This window comes from Euleptes europaea, chromosome 4 (genome assembly GCF_029931775.1).
Source record: "Euleptes europaea isolate rEulEur1 chromosome 4, rEulEur1.hap1, whole genome shotgun sequence".
Lineage (NCBI taxonomy): Eukaryota > Metazoa > Chordata > Lepidosauria > Squamata > Sphaerodactylidae > Euleptes > Euleptes europaea.
Window position 1 is genome coordinate 19,822,940 of NC_079315.1, and position 15,446 is coordinate 19,838,385.

General features: G+C 44.3%; 1 protein-coding gene across 1 annotated transcript in view; it reads right to left on the minus strand.

Annotated features, from left to right (window-relative positions):
- DGKQ (diacylglycerol kinase theta) overlaps positions 1-15,446 on the minus strand; it is a 103,265-nt gene that overhangs the window by 63,444 nt on the left and 24,375 nt on the right. Inside the window, exon 3 of the mRNA XM_056848944.1 lies at positions 8,806-8,885. Within this exon, the coding sequence (XP_056704922.1) occupies positions 8,806-8,885 (80 nt within the window). The remainder of the gene's footprint in view (positions 1-8,805; positions 8,886-15,446) is intronic.

Sequence of the window (15,446 nt, forward strand, 5' to 3'; positions counted from 1 at the left end):
AGGAGAGAGCCCACATGAAAGTGGGGGTGTGCGCATGGATCCAGCACACACACACACAATGAATGGCCAAAGGACCAATATCTGTACCCCAAAAAGGGTCCTGAGGCGGTATGAGGTAAGCTGGCAGGAAAGCCAGAGACAAAGAATTGATTGCTTTTTCGGGGTCCCAACAATAAGATAGGAGAGGCTTGATGATTCATCAGGACCCAAGAGAATGCCTGGACTACTCTCTTGAATACTGATTGATTGTTGGGATGGATGCTGATAGGGTAAGTAATGATCTGCTCAAAGCGCTGACTGAATCGACTTCCGGTGGCTGAGCTGATCCCGGCGCTTGTCTCTTGAGAGAGCTCTCAAGAGAATCCAAGATTCGTTCTAATTGGAGTGATTTATTTCACTCCAACCCAGTCCTAATTAGTGGATTGGGATACAGGAATTCCTCTGCAGCCTGAAGATAGCAGTTTGACGCCCATACTCTCCGAGGGAGCTTTTTTAAGTCCCCCGGAATTGTGGAGACTGTCCTGCTGGGCATCGAGGGGAGAACCATTGCCATGAGCGTTTTCTTTGGCGTCTGGCCAGGATCTCCACCACCTATTACCAACTTATCAACTAATTAACGAACAAATACCTCACCATCTGAAGTCTATGTGAGTAACAAGAATACTTTCGCTTTTACCAGGAATAGAAGAGCAGCCTGGCTGTTAGAAATAATTGGGAACTTCGCATTCTCCCCCCCCCCCCATCAAAAAACTGACTGGCTGAGATAAGACATTGGATAAAGAAGTTATAAATTTGGGTAGACTAAACAATTGACTTTTTGATGGACATGACAAATACCAATTGGACTCTGTGACGTTTGAGGGAAAAGGAGCACTAAACCCCTCCCTTGGTCACAATACCTTTTCCGGGTTAGGAAGATCAGCCTGCCACGTACTCAAAATTGAAATGCCTGTCGACTCTGCAGAAGGGAAGTACAGAACTATGCATGACCAGAAACTCCCCCGGTGCATCCAATAAAAGGCTTATACTAAAAACTACAAAAAGGGGAAGATGGAAGGTCCTTGGCTGCATCATTTCTGGCTGACTTCCTGTTTCCTGTGACTGTTGACCTAGAGCGGCCAGCAAAAAACTCGTTGGTATTTTAAACTTTGAAGAAAATCACAGTGATTGTGCTTGATAAAAGTTAACAGTTTACCCACACCCTGGAGAAAATGGAAAAAAATCCAAGATCTGTTTGCCCAGCACTATGAGGCTTCTGATAGAATGCTAGATGGTATGAACAAATGTTAAAAAAACAGGAGTAGATGGCAAAGCAGATGGAATGGATGGCTGTTACAATGAATGTTGATATCCAGTTACCTGCCCAAAAAATAAATGAGGAAGACCTTAAAGGTTCTATAGAATTGCCACTTGATGACAAGAAAGAAGAAAGACAGAGGAAATACTCGGATGAAATGGGAAATTTCAATAAGCAAAGTGCGATAATCCTGCTACCAACAATGGATTTGACAGTGAAGGACTTGGATTTGTGTCTCTATAACCTGCCTGAGGAAATCTTTAACATATGCTTGGAGGACCTAATAAGCAAGAAAATTGGAGCTGACAAGATTCCTTTACTTGAACGTGGGATGGAACAGACTACAACCTGGATCTACTATGAAGACCATCTGTATGCAGAAGAGACTTCAATAATGACCTCCAAGGATGATTTCCGATGCCTATTGCTATTGGAGGCAAGAAGGAAACGCTGGAAATTCCGAGCAAAGAGACTAATATAAAAGAGTTGGGTCTTCCTTGGTGATAGGATTAAAGGGAATGGGTTAAAGGGACTGGTTTAAATGGAAAGAGAATCATAACTGATATTGATTTATTAGAATATTAATGCTTAAAATAAAGAATGGGCGAACCTTGCTGGAAATTATATACATAAAACAACTATTCTTTTAATGAATGGAAAGAGATGTTGGGTAATTCTTTTTATTATTATATAGGGGGTAAGGAGGCATGGAGAACTTATTGTAACAATTATTTTTTGATGGAACAACTTAAAGGATAAATTTTGATTTAATCCCGTGTATATATTTTGTATAATGGTTAATTAGAATACCATAAGATTTGTATTAGATAAAACAGGAAAAGGATGACTTTTTTATATAGATGGGGATTATGGTGTTAGCAAAAGTAATTACAATTTATTTTCAGACGGAAGAAAGTGAAGGGGGAGTCATTTATATTTGTATTAGAAATTTTATTAGACTTTAATTTACATTTATTAATTTTATAACTGAGTAGTGACACATGTATGAGGTATTAAATGAGAAAATAATAAAAATTCTTAAAAAAAAAAAAAGCGCTGATTGAATCACCGGGGTGACACAATGGAGATTAGCTAGCCCTATTGTTAGACAAGGATGTATTTTATCTCCCTGTCTCTTCAATCTACATGCAGAACATATAATCAGGAAAGCTGGATTAGATTTAGATGAAGGTGGAGTGAAAATTGGAGGGAGGAACATTAACAATTTGAGATATGCCAACCATACTACATTACTGGAAGAAAATAGCGAAGACTTTTAACGACTACTGCTGAAAGTTAAAAGAGAAAGTGCCAAAGCAGGACTACAGCTGAACATCAAGAAGACAAAAGTAATGACTACAGGAGAATTACACAACTTTAAGATTGACGATAAGGAAACTGAAATTGTTGAAGACTTTCTATTCCTTGGCTCCATCATCAACCAAAAGGAAGACTGCAGCCAAGAGATCAGAAAGAGATTGAGACTGGGAAGGGCAGCCATGAAGGAGCTAGGAAAGATTCTGAAGTGTAAGGATGTGTCACGGCCACCAAGATTAAGTTAATTCATGCCATTGTTTTCCCTGTTACTATGTATGGGTGTGAAAGCTAGACATTGAAGAAAGCTAATAGGAAGAAAGTAGATTCCTTTCAAATGTGGTGTTGGAGGAGAGTGTCACGGATACCGCGGACTGCCAAAAAAAAAAAAAAATCAGCGGGGTTATAGATCAAATCAAGCCTGAACTGACCCTAGAAGCTAAAATGACTAAACTGAGGCTATCATATTTTGGTCACATTATGAGAAGACAAGAGTCACTGGAAAAGACAATCATGCTAGGAAAAGTTGAGGGCAGCAGGAAAAGAGGAAGACCCAACAAGAGATGGATTGACTCAATAAAGGAAGCCATAGCCCTCAATTTCCAAGATCTGAGCAAGGATGTCAAAGATAGGACATTTTGGAGGACTATGATTCATAAGGTCGCCATGAGTCAGAAGCGATTTGACAGCACTTAACACACACACATTGTTCAGCCAGGCATACCTTAGAGCCAGGGGGAAAGTTTAGCTGCCAAACCCCTTCCTGCCCAAGCTTGACACAGAAGATGGATCCCAAAACTCTCTGAGAGGCTCTTATGCCAGCCTTTGACCCCCATGCCTTCATGGCACCCCTAAGCGGGAGGCAGGGTCCAACTGCTTTCAGCGCAGATTCTTAAAAACGCTGCTTTGACAGCAGGTGCCATCACAGCAAAAGGATCTTCACTGTATAACTGAAGGTAAACTGGGGGCGACCATTTTGGAGCCAGTTCCACCGCCCGCAGCAGCCATTTTATGGTAGCCATTTCGCCCACCACCCTGTGTCAGAATTCCAAAGGTGCCTGCAGGCTCAAAAAGGTTAGAGATCCCTGCTTTAAGCTAAACTAGGAACTAGACAATACGGGCGCCCACAAAAAAAAAGATTCTAAAACAGCACGGCTCACAGCCAGCTTGTAATTAAGTTCAAGCAATATTAGACATAGTACATGAACTCCATAGTTCTTTTTGAAAGTCCTCAACACAGGAACTCAGTTTCTGAGTTCATGAGCCTTGAATTCTAAATCTTGTTTCAAAGTGACATTTTCAGCAAGACAGGAGGATAATTTGGTTTCACTGATGGATGGAACCAGCTGTCATTTCTCCCTGTGTGTTCAAAATGCAACTCATGTTTTACAATATTAGCACACTCTAAGAATCCAGCAAAGGGAGAGGGATCTTTATCACCTTCCTATATTAGAGCTTTCCATAAATAGGCACTTTGTATAATCAGTAAAGAGAGCAGGGTACAAAAATAAAAGCTTTCCATACATAGAATAAACTATCATTAAGCCTTCTGTTATGCTTTCCAGCTGACAGTCACGCTGAATATTTGCTTCACGAAGCCAGCACACAAAACAGATATCCTCATACGGCACATGGCTCCTTTTGCGCAGAACCATCGAGCAGTCCGTAATTAACAACAGCAAGTGAACATTTTTATTACACCTTCTAATGTCTAAGTGGCAAAAAGCTGTTTACACAAGGGAGATTGCTTGGGCTAGCATGAAAAAGAAATGTTTCCTAGAATAGAGCACAGAAACATTTAGCAGAGCACCAACTGAAGGAAATTAGAAAAGGGCCTACGCTTTTTTTGTATGGTACTGTTAACGTGAGTTGCAGCATACCACAATGGAACATAAGTCAAAGAATTCTCCCTACACCAACTTCAACCCACTCTAACATCAAGTATACTTACGAATTAAACAAAATCATGTTTGGGTGTGACTTCCAATTGATACTATATACTAACTGTAAACAAAGAGCAGCCATTCATATTTCAGTACAAAGGCGAGGCAGGCACATAACCTCCTCCCATCCTCATGCATAGACTATAATTATCAATGAACTCTGCCACAAGTAGCCCCCTATTTCTCCTTTGTACCACGCTAGTGGCATAAATCTAAAACATGAGAGAGCTATGGAGGAAATGTCAGGAAGGCACACTCACTCACTGTTCCTCCTTTCCCTTGTTTGCCTTAAACATGGTTGGTATTCCATCTGAACATATGGTAACCATGATTAATACTAACCAGGGTTTGCAAGCCTGTGCCAATCACTGGTTTCAAATCAGAGTTAAAAACGAGAACTCTGTTTAGCATGAGCAATAATTAGCATCAATGTTGATGTATCGCTTACCCATGAATACAGCCAATAAGGAAAAGGGGGAAAGAATTTACACTGCAGACAGGAGTATAGCGAGGGAGGGAGCATTCATTCCCCAAACTGATGCTCAGTGTGCAAGACTTGGTATACACTAGACCGTAGATTCAGGGATTAATATAACAGAAACCCTACATCATTTGAAGCTACCCAACTCCAGACACTGTCAGTACCACCCAATGATGCTGATGGAATTGCTAGATGATCTGGTTTGATCCTATATAGTTTGAGCCTATATAGTTCAAAAGCCACACTGTATTATACTCTGGCTCATTATCTGAGGAAATTTCTGGGCAACAGGCTCATCTATTACACTGTGACACACACACCCTCCACATGAGCAATATTTGGAAAATAGCATCACTGATCATGGGGAAGGGGCGTACACATGGCACATTCTCCCACAATCGTGGGAGGTGGGGCCAGCACACATGCCCGCTTTCCCTCCCCGTACAGTGTGTCAATGCGCAAGCAATTTATCTGCACAGGACTACAGCAAAGCTGGTATTAGGTAGCTATGTCTCCATGCCTTTTGACACTGAAATTATCACAGGAACTAAGCTCCACAGTGAAAAGAACAAACAGGCCCTGAATAGCCAGAAACTCTGTCAGCAGCACAAAAATAAGTCAAATCCCACATGCTACCATCGTATCATAAGGGACATTCGAAGACATGAGAAAGGAAAGAAAAATAATAATACAGTCAGACTTAGCCAGTGAGCCGAACAATCAATTTGTTCTCATCCTCTGCTTCCTCTCACCTAATCATTACCAGTCCATGAAAGGATACATCCTTGTATCGCATGATTGTTAAGTTTACTCGGAAGCCTTTGTTGAGGCCACTTGTCAAATCTTTTTTGGAAATCCAAGTATACAATGTCTACCAGTTCACCTCTGTCTACTTACTTACTATCTCAAAAAATGCTAAGAGATTAGCAAGGTAGGACTTCCCTTTGCAGAAGCCATACTGAGTCCTCTATAGCAGTGATGGCGAACCTTTTAGAGACCGAGTGCCCAAACTGCAACCCAAAATCCACTTATTTATCACGAAGTGCCAACACAGCTAGAAGTCCACATGGGGCTAGGGGTTGCCAGGTCCATCTTTGCCACCTGTGGGAGGTTTTTGGGGCAGAGCCTGAGGATGGTGGGGTTTGGGGAGGGACTTCAATGCCATAGAGTCCAATTGCCAAAGTGGCCATTTTCTCCAGGTGAACTGAAATAGCAGATCTCCTACTACTACCTGGAGGTTGGCAACCCTGCATGGGCTGCTGAGCGGGGGAAGGAAAGCAGCTGGAGTATAGCCCCCACCCCTTCAGTTTGTTTCTTTTTCCAACTGTTATCTTCATACGAATTAAAAAAGACTGTTATTTGGGGGGGGCTGATGGTGGGGACAGCCCTCTGCACGCGCTCAGAGGCACCTTCGGTTGCATGAACGAGCAGAGTGGAAACCAGAGCTAAGCGAAGGGCTTGGCTCCAGCACAAACGCCAGGCGGGCCCCCGTTCGGCCCTCATCGCCAACCCCCTGCCCTGCAGCCACCAACCAGCCTGCCGCAGACGGCCGCCCAGGCGTCCCACTCCCGGTCCAGCCCCATCCTGGCTCCACCTCTTCCAGTCCTCGGCAGAAGGCTCGTCGTTGTCTTCACTTCCGGAGCGCGCAGCCGGCGACTGCGGAGAAGGCACTGGGAAGGAGCCCGGCACTTCCTGGAGGAGCCGGGAAGGCACCACTGGTCCCCAGCCTCCTCAGCCGGGAGAACGAACTCCGGCAAACTCTGTGCTGGGGCGACGGCTCGCGTGCCCACAGAGAGGACTCTGAGTGCCACCTCTGGCACGCGTGCCATAGGTTCGCCACCACTGCTCTATAGCAAGGCTTGTTCTTCAGTGAGGGGAACAATTCTGTCTTTAATAACAGTTTCTACAAGTTTACCTGGGACCGACTCAAGCTAACTAGTATATAGTTTCTTGGAGCTCTCTTGATCCCTCTTTTTTAAAAAATCAGCATGACCGGCTATTTTCCAGTCTTCTAGTATAGAGGCTGAGGAATACACCATCTGGATCCAGTGATTTTTTTATTTTTTAATTAGTCGATTAGCACTAGAACTACTTTTTTTGCCATTTCTATTTGACGCATTTATTCATAATTTCTCTCTGGGGGGAAAATTGCTTCAGGGGAAAGTATCTGCCCAATGTAGAATCTGTTCGGCTTATCTGAAATCTCCCTACTCGCATTCCGCATTTCTCTCATACCTTTGTCATCTAAGGATACAACGGCATCTCTTGCTGATTTTCTGCTTCTGATGTATATGTTTGCCCTAATGCTTCTAGGGATGTGCTCTTCAAACTCTGTTTCTGCTTGACTTACCACTTTTGACAAAGTATGTGCTTCTTCGGCTTTTTACCGTTTTCTAGTTTCTAAAGGAAATGTATGGCTTTCTTGACTCTACTTGTTAACCATGTCGTCCTCTTCATGGCATAGGTCCCTACAGTTCCTAGTTAGCAGTACACATTCTGGCTTCTAATGTAATACGCTCCCCCAAAATTGAAGTGCCTGGAGTTCTGCTTGGCATTTATTTCACTGCCTCTTCTCAAAATCAATAATTTAATGTTTCAGCACCACAGCTACTAAAATCCAAATTTAGGAGCAGAATACATTTGGCACATTTATACTTTTTGGCTAAATAACTGTTTTACAGTATGTGAAGCAACACTTTAAACTACCTTGTTGTCTGCACACACAAAAAGCAGTCGAAAGGGAAGACAAAACTCTGGTTAACATGAAGGATATACACGTTAAGGATCTTTAAGTATCTTGGCATGATGTTACTATCAAATGGCTCGAGCCTTGCACATAGCAACTATGTAGCTGAAGTGGGAAATAGATCAGCGTCAGGTATACTGAAGTTTTATCATACTAACTCCTACCCTATGGATTGCTCCCATTGATTTTAGAGGACAAGTTTACGTTTAGTTGGCTCATTGCAGTTAGAAGCAAATTAAAAGTTCTGGGTTTCTCACCTCAAAATCTATTGGCTCTGGGTTATGTAGCTGCTAGGCAAGCAGTAAAACAAAGAATAATAGATACAGAAAGACAAGTGGATCTGGGGCGTCTGCCTTTACTTAGAGCACCAGTTAACACCAAATATCGAGCCTGTCCTGCAGAATATCTTTTGAGATTAGAAGCAAATAACATTAGGAGAGCTTTCACTCTAGCGCGCTATTCGGCCCTGCCCTCGGCCCTCTTGGAGGGGAGATTTCTAAAGATCCCCTATTCACAAAGGCTTTGTCCATGTGCCTCTGGGGAACTGGAGACAGTGGAGCACGTTTTATTTAGGTGTAGCTTCTATAATGAGGCGCGCAGAAAGATATTGGGCCCTCTTTTTGAGAAAAGCACAGGTTATGCTGAGGTAGATAAGAGTAAATCTTTTACTTAACGATGAACTTCATGACATAACAAAACAGGTGGCCAGGTTCTGTAGACTGGTGCGCAATGTAAGGCAGGCCAAACCAATTCATACTGTTATTCCAGCTCTCAATGGGGACTCATGATTTTACTAAATAAGGTAATAATGATATTACTTATATTTGTCTACTCATGTATATGATTGAATTTTAACTATTAGTACGCGTTCCCGGGTTTGTACTTCTTGGTTGATGGTAGCGTGACTGTTCTAGACCTTGGATTTTTATGTGAGACTGGTCAATTGACCATAATAAATATTATTATTACACAATAAGGATATTTTTACACAAAAACATCTTATCACAAAATATGAGTGACTTACCCTTACAAAACTTGGAGCAATACAGGAACATGGTATCTTCACATGTTTCAGGCACTTTTCATGAGACATAAAATTGCAAACTGTGGAAAATAAAGCATATACGTTAATGAGTCCTCTAAAAGTTTCAACTATACAGTTTATCCAAGAACCACAAACTGTTAGTTGGATCAATGTTTCCTCAAGTTTAAAAAATCCTAGTCTTAAATACAGGACAAATAATGCTCTTCTGCAACCTGGAAACTCTTTTTGGGATTCAGCTTCATTTTCTACTACTCATGACTGTAAAAAAAAAAAAAATTAGGGAGTCTTTGACATGAGTTATCTACCCCAAGTGCAATGCTTTTGGGAAGTGGTTTTTATTTCCTGCTTCCCCACAGTATCATGATACATTCGTGCACCTCCCCAGCTTTTCTACAATCTTTCTCAAACCTGCTTTGCTCACATAAGTTTTGGATAAGACTGAAGTCAAGCCTGGATGGGTGCTCTGATAAGTAAATTCAGAATTTTTTTTCTGGCCCACATAGCACCTATTTTCCCTGACCCTGCGGCTGCCATTTCTTGGCAGAGCGGCTTTTTATTTAATTTTAAATCAGCACTAGAATATCTTTATATTGATATGCTGTAGGGACAACAGGTGGAGAACGTTCCCTGAATTCTCAGCTTTCATACAAAACTAAGATTATAGCCCCTTCGCTTGTGGAAATAAGGGGAAAAGGCATATTTCTTCACAAGGGAAGGAGAGAGAGACTTACTTAAATGAAAGCTGGGAACACAGAAAACATGCTACATCTATTGTTACAAGGATATATCAACAATATTCTTGTGCTGGGTTTAAACTGCAAAAGCCCTAATGGCCCAGGGAGGGGGATGACCTCTTCCAAGGGACTGGAGCAGAGAAACCTGCCTTGTGAAAGCCCCAATGCTGCTGTGTTTTATCTTCAAAAGCACCAACAATGAGGAAAACCACAAAAATCCCATCCCTGTGTAGAAGACACCATAGGGAAAGTTATATCCAATGTTTAGAAACAGGAGTGACCTCTAGATTTGATGTTCTTCAAATATAATAGTTTCATAGCCAGACTAGTTATTTTGAGTTGGCAACTCTTGAAGTTAAAACTTGGAAATTGCCAATACCAGTATGATGGATTACTGCAATTTAACAGATCACGACAGGTAGCTGGGTTAGTCTGTCAACAGCAGTAGTAGGGGAACATTTTAACCTTCCAGGACATTCAGTTGCTGATTTAAGCATAGCAGTTCTCTTACAAAGGAATTTCAAAAGGAGATTTTTAAAAAGAGAGATCGATGAATCACAACTAATAATGAAGCTCAAGACAATACATTCTCCTGGGCTGAACAGACATCTGAGATTCCTGTCTCATTACCAATACTAATTTCTCCACGCTTATCACCCCTCTGCATATCACACCCAATCCAATCATGCCTGCTAATGTAATTTACTTGCTTTTGACATTTACATTGCCATTGTGTGTCTAATGGACTCACGTTCCAGCTGTATCTGAAGAAGTGAGCTGTAGCTCACGAAAGCTCATACCCTGCCAGAAATTTTGTTAGTCTTTAAGGTGCTACTGGACTCTTGCTCTTTTCTACTGTAACTTAATAGGCAATTCAGATCGGCAGAGGGACCTGTTGCACTTAACAAAACATGCCAAGAACTATCTCCTCAAAATTAAATGCCTCTCAAGCCATGGTGTTAGAGAACTGGCTTACAGCTCATGGTTTAAGATGCCAGCTGACAAAACTGGATGTTTGGAGACATCGTGCAGCAAACGCAAATCTGACTTTGAGTGAAGCATCTATTTCCTAAGAATGACAGCAAATGTCTAGTTCTAAGAGAGCAGGCACGGTTGCAGTAATACCTATTCCAAGCAGATACCCATCATCAGACATTTCAACATACAGCATACAGAGAAGCTGCTGCTTCTGTTTCGCTGTGAACATCCAATCAAAAATCTCCCAGCGTCATGTCTAGTTAATCATGTTACATCAGTGCTAATGTTCTGACTCTTGTCCCTTTCATAGCCACGTATGTAAAACCTAAGGTCACATTTAGCAATTTGAACCTACTTCTCATTACCTGATATGCTATATAAGTTGCCTACTAGACTGATTGTCCTGCCCAAGCTGAACTCTGACTTGTTAATAACTCTTCATCACCACCACCTAGATTTGTAAAGCTTTCGAAATAAGTATAATTGCTGACTTTATTGCTCTTTGGATTTTATGATCTGCAACAAACTTAACCTCACTGAAATTTATTTACAACCAAGAAAAAATTGTCAGAATCAGGCATCTGTCCCTAGTATCCCATAAGCAAACTCATCCAGGCAGGTAGCTCTGAAGCAGTAATACTTTATTAGGAGCAAAAAGACAGATTAAAGGACTGACTGCCTACAGGCAGGTTACATGCTTTGTAAAAGCATGTAAAAGTAAACATTGCTAGGCAACCCCGAAAAAGTAAACATTGCTAGGCAACCCCGAGATAAGCGGTTCCCAGGAAGACAGACTAAACATTACCACAGCTGTAGAAAACAGGACCAGCTAAACTGTACACAGACGTTCATCGGCATGAGAACCAAGGACTTGACATGGAGCCAGAACCTGGCCTGACTCATGTCAAGAGCCTTTGCTCTAGCTGAAAGGCAAAGGCTTGACATTCTGCTCCCCCTAAGGCCCCCCTCCCCCCCAAGAACTGGGCGAGGTTTCTGGGGGTATCGTGAAATTGGCGAACTAGACAGGGGGCAATCACATGGTGCTCAGCCACCCATTCATCATGACCAGGCCCTAAGTGTTTCCAGCGCACCAGGTAGTAGAGGACCTTATTGCGGACCCGGGAGTCTAGGATCATGGAAACTTCGAAATGTTCCTCCCCACCACCACCACCAACACTGGGGCTCGGGAGCAGGATCGGGATGCCATTCTGGTGAATGCTCGTATCTCTTTAGCAAACTGACATGAAACACCAGATGGATGCCCCTCAGGGACTTTGGAAGACTGAATTCTACTGTGACCTCATTTATGAGCCGCGAGACTGGGAAGGGCCCTACACACTTCTCACTGAGTTTTTTACAAGGGCGTAGGGAGCGAAGGTTTTTTGTGGACAGATATACTTGGTCCCCCACTTTGATGTCCCACCCCGGAGAATGGTGTTTGTCTGCTTGTGCTTTGTACTTGTGCTTGGCCCACTCCAAATTTTTCTGTAACCAGGGCCAAGTATTTTGTACCATGTTAACCCAATCAGCCACTTCAGCGTCGGCGCCCTTCCCAGAATGATCCACTCCCAAACGGCCCGAAGTCCTTTCCATAAACTATTTGAAACGGGTTAAAACCAGTGGACTGATGGGAGGCATTATTATAAGCATACTCAGCAAAGGGCAAGAGATCCACCCAATCATCTTGATGGTAGTTTACATAGCAACACAAATAACATTCTAGTACAGAGCTGACACGTTCAGTCTGACCATCGGTCTGGGGATGATAGGCACTGGACAACCTTTGTTCCACCCCCACCAACTCAAGAAAAGCTTTCCAAAACTTTGCTATGAATTGTGGGCCCCGATCCGAGATTACCTTGCGCGGAAAACTGTGATATTTGAAGACATGTGATACAAACATTCGAGCGAGTTTTTGAGCTGTGGGAAGTCCCATGCAAGGAACCAAATGAACCTGTTTAGAAAAAAGGTCTGTGACCACCCATAGTAACATCTTCCCCCAGCTGGGAGGAAGATCTGTGACAAAGTCCATGGAAATAACTTCCCAGGGAGCCGAAGGTGTTTCCAAAGGTTTCAAAAGTCCGGGTGGCTTCCCCACCACCCTTTTGGCTGTAGCGCAAGTGGGGCAACTGCGAATGAAGGAATCCAAGTCCGTTCTCATCCCTGGCCACCAGAACTGCCTGCGTAAAAGATGCAGTGTTATAACAAAACCAAAATGCCCCACCACCTTGGCACCATGGCCCCGATCCATCACCTCCCACTGAAGAGATACAGGAACATACAGTTTATTTTCTTTAAACCAGAACTCCCCCCCCCCCCCGTTGAGTCATTTTGTCAGGCAGGCTATTTGTGGCTTCCTCTGCCCGGCAGGCTTGAGTCAAGGCAGTTTTGAATGAGTCCGGCAGCCCTTCCAAGAGAGGGGCAGTTTGTGCTTGGGAGCGAGTAAGAACGGCCAGGCTAGGCAAAGTCCCCCACTGCTCGGGAGTAAATAGCGAGTCTGTGGAACGATCCTCCTTGCTCTGATACTGGGGGAGTTGAGAAAGCACACCTGCCAATTGATTCTGCTTGCAGGGCACATGCTTTAACACAAAACGGAACTTAGAAAAGAATTCGGCTCACCTCACCTGCTTTGCCATGAGTTTGAGCGTTCCTTTTAAAGCCTCTAAATTTTTATGATCCGTCCACACTTCGAAAGGGACATTGGCCCCCTCTAGGAAATGTCGCCACACCGTGAATGCACATTTGACTGCGGCCGCCTCTTTTCCCCAAATGGGCCAGCTCAATTCAGACTGCGAAAACTTTTTAGAAAAGTACGCCCAGGGTTGAAGCTGCCCCGCTTCCCCCACTTACAGTAATGCTCCCCCCATCGCTACATCGGAAGCATCCACCTGAACAATGAAAGGTTTCTCACAGTCAGGGTGTTTGAGTATAGGCTCTGAAGTGAACAGTTTTTTCAGAGTGTCAAAGGCCCACTGACACTCTGGTGTCCAATTCAACCGGGAGGAAGGCAGAGTGGCCTAACCCCCCTTCCCCCTCATCTTTAACAAATTCGTTATGGGTAATGCCACCTGCGCAAAATTGTTGAGAAACCCTCTGTAAAAATTAGTGAAACCTAGGAACTGCTGCATTTGTTTGCGTGTAGCCAGCGGCTCTTACTCCAAAACCACCCTCACTTTCTCAGGATCCATGGCCAGACCCTTGTGCGAAATCACGTACCCCAAAAAGGTCAGTTTCTCCTGATGAAATTCACATTTGGACAACTCTGCAAACAAGTTATTGTCCCGGAGGCATCTCAGTGCCTCTTTGACTAACTTCACATGCTCCTCGTAAGTTTTTGAATAAATCAAAATGTCATCCAGATACCCAATCACCCCTTTGAAAAGTCATGTAACACCACGTTAATCATTTGCATGAAGACACTAGGAGCTCCCTGAAGACCGAAGTTCCAAAGCAACTAGAGAAAGCCGTTTTCCACTCATCCCCATTCTGTATTCTAATGCGATAATACGCCTCGACCAGGTCCAATTTGGTAAAGATGTGACCTTCCTTCAGTTGGCTGAGCAGATCTGGAATCAATGGACGGGAGTAGGCATTAGTCTGGGTGACTGCATTGAGTCTGTGGAAATCAATACATAAGCGAAGATCTCCCGTTTTCTTATGCACAAAAAAGGAGGGAGCGGATCAAGGCGCTGACGAGGGTCAGATGAACCCATGAACACTGACTTCTCCTTCAGACTCATGGGATAAACCTTTTCCTTTGGCAGTCTGTCCTCTCCCACCAGCTCAATGGCACAGTCTGTCTTGCGGTGGGGAGGCAGAACATCGTACTCTTTATCATTAAACATCTGCAAACTGGGTGTACTCTCCAGGTAGTAGGGGGGGTATAGGATCCCGATTCCTCGAAGCCATGGCAGCACACCCCTGGATGACTATCTCTCTCAGGTGTTGGTCACATTGTGGCTGGGCGAAGGCAATAGTCCGGGCCACCCAATCTATGGTGGGACCGTGTCCTTGTAACCAATTTGCTCCAAGTACCACCAGGTACTGGATGCTTGGAACTATTGTAAAATGGATCTGCTCCCAATGAGTCCCAACTCCCAATGCTACTCGGCCTGTGCGCCGGTTAATGCCCCCCCTAAAGTCACTGCCATCCATTTGAGTGAAGTGGATGGCTTGGGGCATGTCCACCACTTTCACTTTTAAAGCTTTAAAAGTCTCCTCATTGATCAAAGTTTGTGTGCACCCCGAGTCAACTAAAGCCTCCACTGAAAACTGGGGCCCCCCTTGGGACTTTGTAAAACAACATCTAAAAATAAAGTCTCTCCCATATCGCTCACTATCACTGGAGCTCCCTGCTCTTTGTCGGAAGAGGTCTGCTGCAGAGCCCCAGTTACAGCAGATCTGGGACGTTTTTTGGCTGGCGACTCCAAGCCTCTTCCTCCTCCGAGGCTGACGAGCTGTCCTGGCTCGGCACTGGCACATTTGTAAGCCGCGATCCCGTTGGATCGAGTTGTGTAGTACGCTGTTCCTTTTGGCTAGTCGATGCGAGGTTGAGAGCGGAGGGTCCTCGTCTTCCGGGAGCCGCACTCTTCCAACGCTCCTTGCCTCCTGCCCGTGCCACCTCCTCCTTGGCTGGGCGCAGAGCGGCCAGGGGACCCTCAGGCCAGGGGGGCAAGCGGCAGCAAAATGTCCCATTCCGCCACAAACCAGGCACGCCCCGGGCACAGAGCGGCCGGGGGACCCTCAGGCCAGGAGGGGCAAGCGGCAGCAAAATGTCCCATTCCGCCACAAACCAGGCAAACACCGCTCTGAAAACACCTCGCTCTCTCCGCTGTCAGGGCGGCAGCCCTTCTGGCGGTCAGGAGCCCCCTCTCGGGATTGCCCGCTCCGGCCGCGGCCCCGAGTCTC